Source organism: Trichoplax adhaerens, genomic scaffold (assembly GCF_000150275.1).
Source record: "Trichoplax adhaerens TRIADscaffold_2 genomic scaffold, whole genome shotgun sequence".
Classification (NCBI taxonomy): Eukaryota; Metazoa; Placozoa; class Uniplacotomia; order Trichoplacea; family Trichoplacidae; genus Trichoplax; species Trichoplax adhaerens.
This window is the reverse complement of record NW_002060944.1, coordinates 6321258-6336068: the sequence shown is the minus strand read 5'-3', so window position 1 is coordinate 6336068 and position 14811 is coordinate 6321258. Positions and strand designations below refer to the sequence as shown.

The 14811-nt window shown below is 32.7% G+C and overlaps 1 protein-coding gene across 1 annotated transcript; it reads right to left on the bottom strand.

Moving 5' to 3' along the window:
• Positions 1-727: 727 nt before the first annotated feature.
• On the bottom strand, positions 728-14586 carry TRIADDRAFT_11944 (uncharacterized protein; the record flags this gene model as incomplete). Its single annotated transcript, XM_002109478.1, has 2 exons — positions 728-905; positions 14162-14586. Coding segments are annotated over 2 exons (603 nt in total), but the record flags the coding sequence as incomplete, so codon positions are not given.
• Between the last annotated feature and the right edge of the window lie 225 nt (positions 14587-14811).

Sequence of the window (14811 nt, the reverse complement as noted above, 5' to 3'; positions counted from 1 at the left end):
TCTCAATGTAATGCTTGACACGGACAATATATGTAAATAAATCAGCAATATGCATTTTGAATTGAGTTATTTTCTTTTTCGATATGTTACATGTTGCTCGAACGATGAGAGCAAATTTCTAGAAAGAAATTTTAGATTCTCTCTGGTCAACAATAAAAATTTGTGCGCATAGATCACCACTACTCAAAAAATGTCGAGAAAAGAAGGCTTGTGCGTTGTAGATTTTTACAACTCAAATAAATTTTAAACTTTAAATTAATTCTTGTACAAATAAATGATAAAGAAGTAATTGCCAATACTGTAGAAAATCAAGCTACGACATTACTACAGTATGTACAAAGGGCTAGGGAATCGCTCATTTCATTTTACATAAATAACTCCTAATCAAAAAGATTTATCTTCACTTATTTGATATCATACTGTACAGAAATGTATATAAATACTGTTCACTGTACGATATACTACCAAACAATGGGCATCGCTTCTAGAAAAGTGATCGACATAAAAAATTTTTCAAAATATTAAATACAATACTGATGAATCGACTTTTCAATTTTTAAAATTAAAATTTAAATCACTTTTACAGCGCTATATATACTGTATATATGTACATACATCTGATTCCAAGTCTGGCTGTGCTGTATTCATCCTGTATCCTGTACACATATTACCATAAAGTAATAGTTACCATGTCCGAAGATTCTTCTTAAACCTCCCTTGATCGATGTCGATCACGACTATGGGTTTTCATATGGATCTTTAAATGATACGATTGGGTGAATGATTTGCCACAAACGACGCAATGGTAGGGTTTCTCGCCAGTGTGGATACGTCTATGACGAGTTAGTGAATAAGCGCGGCCAAAGGTTTTTGTACAAACTTCACACTGGTATAATTTGCCAGTTCTACTTTCATTAGACTGTGGATCGCCAGCACGAAGTCCAGTTATTGCGGAGCTCGATTCTGGACTGGAAATTTCTTTACGAAGATAGTCCTTGTCGTCGAACGTCGATACTTTGTTACTAGTAAAGAAATTTCCACGTAACTCTTCCTCACGTGGAGTATGATGTTGGCTGCTTGTGCTCGCTTGGTCTGGACGAATTTCACCCCTGCTTGGGGTAATTGGAGTATTTATGTTGGTATGACCGGTAATTGATGTCACCACTGGCGTTTGCATGTAGTAATATAATCCTTCAACTTTTGGGCCGGCCAAATAGACTGGCGCTTGATGTCCGTTGTTATTAGACGCATTTACTATCATCGGATGTTGTGATGGATGATAAGTTAGTAAGGGCCGATTAATAAAGGTGGATGGTTGTGTAGTGTTGCTATTGCCGGGTAGAACTGCACGAGGAGTGTTTAATCTCATGACGTTTGTAGTGCGGAGTAGAGTATCCGATCTTGTAACTCTATCTTCATCTGAAGGAGAATTGTTTTTGCTACCTGTACTGACATTACTTCGTTGTTTATTAGAAGCAGTGCTTAATAAGTAACTAACAGAAAAATTGCTTTTCTTACTGGAAGTTTTGATGCTCGTTCGTTCTCGGACTTCAAATCGATCATTACCACGTTTACTTGATTTTAATGCACGTTTGGATCGTTGGCTGTTGTCATCATCAGATCGCGTATTTGTACTGACTATGGTGGTGGTGTCTTCCTCAACAGATTTTCGAGACTTCTTCTCTTTCTCGCATGATGGTTGTGTGACATTGACCTCGCTCTCTTTTAACGTCGTCGATTCAAGGGTTTTGCTAGTAAGCTCTTTTTGGCCAAGGTTAGAATATTTATTGGCGATGGTGCGGCTTTGATGAGGTTCGTATTGACTTGGACTAGAATTTCCACTTTTGCTAGCGATGTTGCTATCGTCGATACCTTGTGCCGAAACGGCAGGCCGTGAAGCACTCTGACAATTGTCTATGTTGATATCTTTGTCAACGTCAGAAGTGTTATCAAGGCTAGGCCCGATGATATTGCTGCTATTACTACCCGATGCTGCAATAGTAATTAGTCCAGCATAAACCAACGCTGCTTGGGTAGTGGCTTCTAATATGAAATTTAACTTGTCTGTAGAACAATTCTCTTTTAGAGCGTTAATTAATTGAATACACCAGCATGTCATATTATATAAAATTACGTGTATGTCGCCGCGTTGGCCTTCAGCGACTGCATGCGGTAACGTTAAGCGATAATTGGTTAACTCTCGAGCCAGTTCATGTAGCATCAAGACTAGTTTTTCAATATTGGAATTGGCCAATCTGTGATCTTCTATAGTCTTAATCAACCATTGAACAAATTGATGAAAACGTTGATAGGATTCTGATGGCGTACTGCTTGACTTAATCGCCTGGATCATGTCAACAGCTTCCTCCATACCTCCTGCCATCAAAGATGTGTACGGAGTCAGGCGCTCAAAGGCAAAGAATATTTCTAGCGCAGTGGATTAACCAACCGACGGAATTGAATGTGTCTCTACAGTACAGTCAGTATACTGTAGAATGGAGACAGCAGTTTGAAATGATACAACAGTGTGTACAACTGACTGTACGGTCAAGTGCTGGGATTCGATTCAAAATGTCTTACTTCTCTATGTCGCTTGACTTCCAGTATACAGTATACTATGTTGGGCTTGTATTGGCGGTGGGTGCTCCACTAACATAAAACTGCATATTGTAAGAGAAAAAAAACAAGGTCATTAATCAGCCATGTACAATGTATGTGTACATGTTTGAATGTTTTTAACGTTTAACAAAACGGCTACAACTAGTATAATACTACAAGTCTGTACAACATACATCGCGTCATGTATCGTACCAATCAATATCCAGTACAACACAGTACTGTAATACAATTTCCAACATCGCTTTTGTTGTTCTCAATACAACATCTATTTATTTTGTTGTTCAGTACAGTACTATACTGTAATCTAATGCCACTATACCGTACTGTACCGTATCGTACCATACCGTAATTTTTTTTCCTCTTATTTGTTTACAGCAATTGCGCTCTGTTATTCATTATCATAAGGAACTTGTATGTGCTGTTAACATATTGTATTTCAAGTCGTAAATCATCGTTGACGACAAGTACGAGTGCTGGAGTACAAGACAGTCGATTAGATTACAGTCTACAGTACATACAATTGATTGGTACTCTGCACTCCGTAACAGTGTACAGTACACGAGTACAATCTAGTGATCGTGCTGTTACTCAGTCATGGACTACTCCATAAACCCCGGGGTTTCCATGACTCAGTATACTGTACAATAAATCGGCAATCCCAAGCCCCTGTACACGGTAAATACATCTGTCCAAGGTTTCCACACCGATACAGTAAAAGATAAGGATAAAAATATATAAAATTGCGCTGCAATGTTGTACTCTAAACAATAAATAACAATAACAGCAATGATAACAATAAGTAATACTGTACACACTGTACACTGTACAGTACCAGTATATTGCAGATAAATCAATATTGAAACAAAGAACCAGTTCCAGTACTGGACGCGAAAAGAGGATCATCGGTCGCTTACTAGCCTACAGTACCTACTGTACAGTACTGTACTGTAGGTTTCCTTTTTTGGGGGGGGGATTACTGTACTGTACAGTACTGAACTCTACTGCACAGACAGTCATGGACCACTGTTTCTCAGGTCTACGACTACTGGACATGTACTGTACTGTACAGTATATTAGAACAAGACCGAACCTTCTCTCGGTTTTCTTCTACTGTACTTTACATCAAATATCAAAAGGAGAGAGGAATGGCCACTGTGGAGTACTGTACTGTATATTGCAGCAGTGTACTTTAACTTTTTGCGATGGCTGAAAACAAAAAAAAGCAGTCAAACAGTTGTCATAAGCGATTCTAGAATACGCAATGTACAGTACAGTACAGTACAATACAAGTGAGTACAGTACAGTACATTGCGTACGGTTGGTGCTTGTACTCTACACTCTACACTGTACAGTAATACCTTGGTATAATCACTGTTGGTTACTTTTAGGACGTCATATCAAAAATACCATACCAAACAAATAAACATTGTAAATAGAATAAATAAAGAAAGAAATGAATATAAAACAACGTCAGTTTACCAGATTTCAGTCTATCTACATCTCTTCATTACTAAATGACATTAACGAACCAATCAATCATGGACTACTAGCAGTTTCTGTGTTTATGGACACGACACAAGCGACGACTGAATGATCGAGCGAGCTAAACCAACAGTCGCCAGTTTCTTCTCTCACTGCATTACTATATCTTGTAGTCTGTGTGCCATGTCAGTACTATTAAATAATAAGCATTTCTAAAAGGGAGAGTGTTCCACAAGTTCCTAACTGTAATACCGTACCATACTTCGCCTGATCAATAATAGAATCAACTTACTCTGTTGAGTGTCAACTGTTAACTTATTGATGCCATGTTGTTGGAGATGAAAAGAAGTTTCAAAAACTACTAATGTCAGTAATAGATCATGACAGCCAGCATACAGTGAGAGGGAGTGGGCTATCTATTTCCATCAGAAATTATATTTTCCAATAGCGTAGTCGTAGGACGTACAACGATGCAGATACGGTATATTTATAACGTGCAATTAACTGTAATCAACTAAAGTATTCCCCGCAATGACGCCCTAATGGTTGATGATGCTAGCCAGCAATATATCATTTCTGACGTGGCGTATACCGCTATAATACCGGGAATAGTACATCAATAGATACATTTCATGTCTTACTACATCAAATTGTAAATCATATTTTGTATAACTATCCGCTGCATTTAAATATTGAAATATTCTTCATTAATCGCTTATAAATTACAGTGCAAGTACGAGTGTCAGTAGATAAGCAGATTTTTAAATTATACAATCAATATATATCAGTGACGAATTAAATCGAACATCTTAAAGGATTATATTATAATGATTTACTAGCTGTTACTGGAACTTTTATGAGAACTATTAATATACAATTGCGAGTGCTAAGGAGGACTACTCAATCAAGCTCCATTTTATCGATCGATCGATTCCCTGGCAGATGGCAATCGTACAGTATACTCGTATATTAACTACCTTACACATCATCAGAAATGCACCTCTAGCAATTTGGGGGCCATGATAATGATTATATTACTTATCGTACGGATAATATAATTAAAGTCGAAGATTCGTATCCGCTGAGAAGTATTCAGAACCAGTTAGTACTGACTACTAGAAAGAGGTTTTAATTATCGAAAATGAATTGACAAATGCAACTCCAGTAATACGTGCTTTAACGTCTATCCATTCTAGGAAAGCAAGATAACATAATTGGAAGTTTTATTCTGATTCCGTTCAACGGAATGATTACACAGTTACTTGTACCTTATACGCAGTTGTGCACAACTACCCGGTTGTAATGATTTTGTAGCATAGTTCAGTTGCGAAAAATACTTTCGGGTTAACTACTGTATGTGTATAAAACTACTATTTTTCAGCCTTCCTAAGCGTATATATTTTATGTTGCATGGTGACTAACGGTTATCTGATTGATTAATAACTGACAAATGGAGATACCAATGAAATCAGGTTATTGTAATAAATGACAAACAAAGCTGTCATTTATTATGATGCAAGTCAAAGATGGTGATGAAATGCCAGAGTAATAAAACAGTAGCAATACAAGATATCACTAATGATTAACATATTGGCCCGTATGACGAATAGATCAGTTATTGTTGAGAGTCAAAGATGATGCATGATCAAAATAACTGATCGTCAATAAGCGAATCAATGATGATAATTGGGTGATGATGGTAGTAATAGTATATAATGAGTGACCAACTGCTGCTTACTCATCAATTATGCGGCTGTGAAACTACCACTATTAGAAGCTGTAAGTCACATGTAAGGTTTTAGGAAAACTAACAAATAACCATAAATGATCACTTTTTCATCCATCCATGAAGACTGTGATGGCTCTGTAAAATCTGATTGTGGATGATAAATTGGTAAAATTGTAATAAACTAACCACAATCGATCAAAGTCCATGAAGGACGAATGGCAATTGCTGTTTAGATAATTATACCTGGGAATGTCTACCATGATGTTGGACAGAGTGGTACAAGATGTCATTATTTCATGCCAAATTGACAAGTAAATTCGATAGTCAACAAGTATGATGGCATTAACAATAATTACATAAGTAGTCGTCAGAAATTGTGATATTGACTAAGTTTTACAATGTACTAATTTATCATTCATCCCTTTTCTATTTATACATATTCGGTCATTTACAATAATTATTCCTACAATAAACTTATCAACATTTATTTATTCTATAGTAGCAAATGTTACTAATAGTAGATGAGTGAAAGGAAAATAGATAATTCTAACGATTTATCGATCTTAGGATCAGATTGAAATAAAAATTTGCTGCTAATGTGGCATGCTATGACGAATGCATATTATGTAGTGTAGTTGTTTTACGACCAACATGTAATATTAAATGCAATAGCTATTGCCTACTGAAACTCGATACAAGTCATAGTAAAATTGTCCGATTGCATTCATTGCTTCAATAGTGTAATCTCAGTTTTACTATATTGTATATGTGCACGTGTTCTGTAATCTTTAAGGCATATAGTTTCTGATATAATCCCAGTCAGTATGTTATATATTTATCATAATACTTACAATGTACAAGAATATTAATTTACCATTGATCATCATTGTAGTATATGAGAAGATGCAATAGTTTACAGCAGTAGTAGAGTTTAATACCTAAAAACTGTTTACGTCTAAAATGTTGCAGTAAATTGTAAGGGCACAGTTACCGCAGTTTAAAACTGAATTCTGTTTATAACTGATCATCAATAATGGTATTCAATTAATATTTATAAGTTCTAGTTTACTTACGATACTTTTATATTATCGGATGGATAAATCGGCCGTGGCAAACAGTAATATTGCGTTTTCGATAAAGAAAATCAAAAATTCTAAAGTCTAGATTTGATGAAATACAGTAATGAATAGGTAAATATATAAATGTATATGCGGTATTAAATGCACGTTTTTCGTATATTAGGATAGTAAGACAGAGAGAGAGTTTTGCATCGTCGAATGATATCTCTTTACTCTCTCTCCACTTACAGTTGTACTGTAGCAACTACACTATTTTAAGTAAGCACGCTTCCTCATCACAGTATCATACCAAATAAGTAACTCTCCAAGATCAAAGTACAACATAATTTGCCAGGCAATATACTGTAGCGTATGATTTCAAATTATTAAAAGAATAGCGTCAAATTACTGAGCGTAGATAAGTCTACTGCGTCTATAAACGTATCAAATTACTGAGCGTAGATATAAGTCTGCTGCGTGTATAAACAAATAGAACTCTATATCAGCATTGTTACTACATATAGGTAGAAATAAATCAAGCTCTTAATTAAGAGCAGGCATTTGCTTAGTAAAATTTGATTTTAAGATACGCATCCGATCTATTTGATCTTCTTTTAAGAAGAAAAATATCAATACCTACTACTACCGCTTGTTACTAAAAGTGCATGTTCACTATCTTTCACAAACACTTAATTAAATTTGTCACAAAATAGCGATGCCATATCGTAAGACGTCAATTAACAAGTACATCTGTTATTGTGGCTTCCTTATTTCTGATTTTAGAATGAACATGATCGGTAAAGCGTTGCAACATTAAGGGTTATTAACCAGGTATGTCATTACTCTTATGTAGATGACTTATTCCTTGTAGTGTTTAAACTATGTTATTTTCAGCTTGCATGAACGATACAATTTCTGTTTGCTGTTGTGTGATATGTTACACTGAATTATTATGAATTGAAATCATAAAACTCTACTCTAAATCTATTCAGTTATTAATGTAATGTCTTACCTGTTATGAAAGATAACTTGTAATGAATTTCTAGTACAATGATAGAATCTGGTAAAGTTTAAGCACTCCTAGCACTCATTGATGGGTCTTTTGTTTAAAGTATTTGTGAAAAAGTTGTCCATATCTTTACACTATTCCATGGAGTCTTACATTAAAAACAAATGAAAGAGCTTCACATTGGACGTTAAATCTAAATTGAATAGAGTAACACAAATAACTCAGTGCACAAAATCGTAACGTACACGTTATTAATAGTTGGTACGTGCAAGCAATAACTTTGTAAAAAATATCATCGTACCTACTTATGATTAACTATAGAGGTGCCCTTCTATGGATTCGACTAATTGATCTTGATGGTGTATTACCGGCGCTGTCCTCATGATGAAAAAGATTTAAATACAAATTTTTTCGTTGAGTAAGTTGTAATAATACTGATGGCACTTCATGAGAGAGTACAAGCCCCAATTGTATTATATACATAATGACAATTAGAGTAGAAACCGTCCCCGTGCATTATGCAATATTTCCATTGTGACGATTTATATTTATAAATGTCATAAGTTAGTTTACGACTACGTAAACTGCTCAAAACCACATTTTAATTAAATTCGGAGATAAACGATATGGTAGTTTGACATCATAACATTTCTAGAGAAACAGAGCTAGTCATGAAATATCACCTACTTCATTACATCCAATGTCATCTCTGATATTAAACAACATCTCTTTAACGCTATTTAGATCACATCTGAGTGAAATCAGCCGTTGTACGTATAGCATTATACGGAAATTCACTGATTAGACATCATACTTATAATAGAAAATAACCGTTTAAGCTTCATATCGCGGGATAAATTTAAAAATTGGATTAAAAGAGAAAAGAAAAAATTATCTATGATCACATCCTTTTTACATGATGCAAAAATAACCTACTATTATTATCAACCATTTTTTGTAAAGCTTTTATCATAGTAAATATTTTACTAACTGTTATAAATTTAATTTAATATCCTTACGACATCGCTAAATCATAACACGTCTATTTATGCTATGTTGCTAACCATCTAATTGCAGCGTCGTCCAATTCCAAAGTTCCGTAGCCGTTTAGTAGGGGTTATTTTTTCCTTTAAATTTTAATCTGATTTATAAGATGAGGCTAATATTATGCGAAGTACGAGTGTATCCTAACTAGAATGAACTATATGGCTTGTGGTGAGCAATGACAACTATGGTGCTTTTAATAGTCAAGCAGAGATAATAGTCATCATAGCAGTAAATTTCTCCATGCACTGTAAACGGAACTTTTCTGATTCAGATACTTTTTAAAGCTACTATTTATATTTATAAAAAATAGAGTAACTAAATGTCTTTGTTTATAAGAGTACAAGATGTACAGTAAGCTAGTTTTTTAATTAAATAAAAAATGTACTACCGTGTTCTATCTGGTGTAAAATCTTGATACCAGCAGAGATCCAATTTTAGTGATTTTAAGTGGCAATTTTTTCTTGTAGTAGTAAAATAAGTATCTTTATGCAATTTCTATGTTTGTCTTCTTCTTATCACGGACTAAATCAATTAATGGTAGCCAGTGTATTTATGGAAGATATCTCATGTATCATGCTTTCTTCATTGTACTTGGATGATATCCTTAATAGAACTTCTCTTGTACCAATTGCACTAATAAAAGTATGGATATGTTGCCTTAAAAGTTTGTCATTGTCAAATAGGTATGTTCAAGTGATAAGGTTACCAATTTACATCCCGCCCTAAATAATTCTGACCTATAGTAAGAACTGATCTACTGTACGTAAAATGTTTTTCGTAACTAAAAAATCGACGCTATGTCATTTATTTGTTCAAATTGTGTATACCATACTTGTTTACTCTGTCTTTTACTCATTTTATAAGCTAAACATCAGTACTCTTAGAATTATCGTATATTTACATAATGCCAGTACTATAGCTATTGCTTATTGTTTACTTTTTGACTTGTATTGAATTTTCTATATTCAATTGTACATCAGTTGGAAATAATAGAAGAGGCGTGTAAAGGAAATAGCCCAGTCGTGTACTCCGTAGAGAAATTATGTACTAACCTAGAATATGATTAATTGCCTTTTTCAAATTTAGATTTTACATATATGTCAGCATTCTTTAGCACAAAAAAATTTCATCGAACTGAATGTAGCACTCTATCAAATTACAAGATAAAACAACAACAACAAGAAAAATTTTTCATATTTTAACTTTACTTTAGATATGAAAACAAGCAAATTTAAAGGAAATAAATGTAGTCATTATCCCACTGTATAGTTTGCGGTAGAGAAGAACATTAAAATTAGGTTTTTATTATATATATTCCTGTCCTATGCTTACAGTTATGTAGATTATAATTAACTTAGAAACGAAGTATTACTGTTTATAAAGCATGACATGAACAACATAGACTTTTCCATTATTAAAAGCTTGTATGGATAAAAGGAAACATAGCAAATTGTGTTTCAACAGTAGCTATCAATCATTTATTATAATTAATATGAATCTAATTTTGATATGTATCAAGTTAAGGCACTTGGATGAGATTGAATTTACGATGATTTTCATCATCTACAAATTATTTATAGTGTCAAAGAGATTTACTACGGTCACGAAGCAGTCTTATAACAAGTATACTCTCTAATGTATTATCAGAGCTATTTACAAGCTTGAACTTTGACATAAATTCTTCTTTGAATATAAATGTTCTCGACATGGTTAAAGAACTAACATTAACTTCTAATTCCTTTCTTATATTATCATCATACAGATGTAATAATCCTACGCTTGGACAACAATAATTTTGTAAATACATCTATTGAAATTTTGATTAAATCCGATGTAGGTTGATAATGAATATAGTCATATAACATCTACTAGCGTATATTATTGAATCCTACTCAAAAATCTCCATACTACAGTTCCTATTTTATTATTGTCGCCCCTTACATAGCTATGAACTACTATAAGATAATAATGCTATTGAAAACTTATTCTGAAAGAAAACATACAGTACATTGGAATAAATACAGTGTTTTTATCTTAAAATGTATATACGCAAACTTAATACGATCAATAGATCGATCGATGCTGGTATTGTATTACATCCTTTGACATCCTATTTCTACGATGGCTTAACTATTAGATGAATTTAATAATTGCTTGGCATTCTATATTCTTATCGTATAAAATCTCAAAGATTTATTTACGATGTTTGTTACGCATTAAAAAATTTTAATTGGATTATTCATTTCGATTTTCGGAAGGAAGTTTAATGATTTTAGATTAGCATCAACAGGAAGTATTAAAATATGGACTACATTTTTTATTAATACATTAATTTTATTTTTTCAATATATCATATTTTACACTCTGCATTAGTGCGCTTTCATTTGTAAACATGTTTATTTCCAGTAACAGATGTTGTAGATACGTTTATAATAACCACGCTACTATCAATCATGGATAATGATAATTTTAGGGATGAATCATCGTTAAAATCTTTTAATTTTTTTCTTTAAAAAAAGATGGTTCTAATCATTGCCTAAATCATCAAAACAATGCATGTTCGCATTATTTTACATTAGGGATCAATTATTCCTACGCTATTGTCTTGATTCATTATTAATGTGTTCACCTTATAAAATTTAAAATAAAAATACTATAGTTTAGAGCATATATTTCAGCGTTGAGTCACAAAATTCAACGTTGCATCCAGTAAACAACATGAAATATTTATGGCATGTTTACTACGACCATTAAGACGATGAAGATGAAAGTCAAAAAATTTTCTTAATTGTTACCTTATGAGATAGTTATGCAGTACCAGTAAGTATATATTACATAAAAAGTGTAATATACTGTGGATTAGGCTGTGTAGTTTAACCAAATATCATATTTTAATCTGAACTTCGAGGGCATATTGAGTGTAATGCATTATGTTTTGTTATCATTTCTTTTTATTCGTTGATTGTAAGTTAATGAGCATGATTACCATTCAAACTTCTAATAATATAACTATACGTGTTGCAGCAGTAAGATTGACAGTGATATGTAAATTTTTTGTTATATAATTTTTAGATGAAATTGAAAACATAATTAGTATAATTACGATTTCATGACTGACGTTTAATACTTTTATTATTAATCCGGAACGTTAATATGCATATCCTCCTATCTTAGTTATTGGCTAGAAACATACGTTGCTTTTGTTTGTAGTACTTATTTGGAACTGTTCATATTTTTATGGAATACAATCATGTTATGATCTTTATTCACATTTTTATTTACTATATCTCTATAGAACCTAAAAGTTTTCAATTTATGTTCATGTAAGATTTCTTAGAAGACTGAGAGAAAACAAGATATGATGTTAGTTGTCAGCTACTAACTTTTGACTGTCAGAAATTATTTATCTGTTACAATTTCCTTAAGAATTCAGAAGTTGCACATACGGTAAGTAGATATAATTTAATACTCTAATTTGTTGATAGCTATGAGACCTTACGAGAGATAAACCGATGATTGATAGCTTGCGTAGTAGCTGATGTTAATAGAACGGAACGAATCAATAAGCTACTTTAAAATTAATTTAATGTACAATAATTAATTATAACCCTAGTAAGCAGAACTTTCAAATACTCATTAATGTAGATAGGCTGATTTGAATATATCAATACATGCATATTAACAATATGATTGGACTTAATTACATTACTGAACTCTGATTGTTATTCAAATCATGAATGATACTAAATTTTAGACAAGACTTACAATAAATTATATCAAATTAGCCAGCCTATAAAGTTCAAATGAATTTTTATTACCCAAGAGTTTAATCATTCTACGCAATTTGAAGTAGAAAGATTAATAGCAAATTGTAAAGGTTCGGGGACGAATGAAATGTATTGCTATCAGGCATCTCTGCTTGGCATAAAAGCTTAAGTAAAAAAAATTTTTAAGTTTCAATTTATCCGATGGCTAATAAATAGAAGAATAACCTTATTCGTGCAACATTAGTCCGTACAATTATTCCAATACAGTAGTCAATCCATTTTCGGTAAGCTACACTTCATTTTAGACATCATTTAAATTTATTAACAGAATACATTCCATCATTTAAGTAAATAAAATGATGCCGTTGCATCTTCATGTAGTATGGTAGTATAAATGCGGATTATACTTTAAATAAAGCCTTCAAATAACCCACAAAAATGCTGAAATGTTTTAAAATTGCAATTCGCCTATGAACATCGGTGCTCAATTGATAAATTTATATATCATTAATTATTAACGTTTACATGTATATATGTATATATATATATACTGTATACTGTAGTACAAATTTATAAGCGATAAACAGATAATAAAAGGGACGATTTCCATTACCGGTTAAGGAAGACATCATTCCTGGGAGGTGATATAGTTTAGTGTTATTGTATCACAACAATATCAATAAAATACCAAGTAACATTGATATAACTATTTTAAAATAAAATGTACCATGCGTTAAATAGGTACCAATTTATATTCTAATATTTATGATTATAGCAGCTTGAATTACAAACAAAAATAGATAGGACGAATATTTAAAATGCTGTCTAATAAAATTTTTGTATGCAAAACATCAAGTAATTCAATTTTGCAGTCGTGGCAAAAAGTATTAACTTTAAATTCTCGTAGGCGTGACAGAAAATTGTATAATAAAAGATTACATTTATAGACTTTACTACATGTATAACTCTAAATGGTTCTAACCTTAGACTAGAGTACCACTATAAACTAATCATCCTATTATTATTCACATTGTTACAGCTAATACCATTGTGATGATTATTTTATAGCATACCAAGTTTTAAGAGTCTAATTATTTGAAGATTGATTTATATAAGATACTAGAGTGCTAATAATTATTGCTACATGAGAGTTGCAAATGTTAAGAGTAAGACATTACTGATAACATACTGAATAATTGTTAAGATTACAATTAATACCAACATTTGGTCATGTTTGGCGTATTGTATGCCAAGTCAAAAAACTGAATTGAACGTACTGAAAATTAAATCTGAAAACCACTTGAGATACATTTCAGTTTTAGTAATACATAAGAGATTGGCTTCTGATACTTTTCTCGCTGATGTTATAAGTAATGAATCAATCGATTTAATTATAACAGTATGCAATTATTTCATAATAATTAATTGAAGTATCTAGATTGTAATTTACTGCTCCGCGTTTCTAAGATGGATTTTTTTATGTTTTGCCAACGTACCAGATTGCGAAAACGATTTATTGCAAATGTCGCATGTGTATGGCTTTTCTCCAGTATGAACTCGAATATGACGTTTTAACTGGCTGGAATCGGTAAAAGGCTTTAGGCATATCATGCATACGTATGGTTTTTCGCCGGTATGAACTCTTCGATGTTTCTTTAAATCATTTGCTTGGATAAAACTTTTTCCACAGATATCGCACGAATATAAAACATCGCGCGAATGCGTACGTTTATGCATTTTTAAATGAAAGGACTGAGTGAATGATTTATGGCAAACGTCGCATCGATAGGGTTTCTCGCCAGTATGTATCCTCTTATGTCTTGTTAGACTATATGAGCGACCAAAGGCTTTGTAGCAGATATCACATCGATAAGGTCCATCTTGATTGCTGCCATCTCCATGATTATCGTAATAGTTAAATTGTCCATCGTGATTTAATGCATTACGATTAGGTGATGCTAAATTTCTGTTCTTGAAAAATAACGGCGGGTTATCATTATAGCCACCCTGATAAGGATTGACGACCGGTTTAACTGTGTTAATGCGATCATTGACATTATTGCCGAAATTGGTATATGCTACAGCAGTTGGTGGCATAGC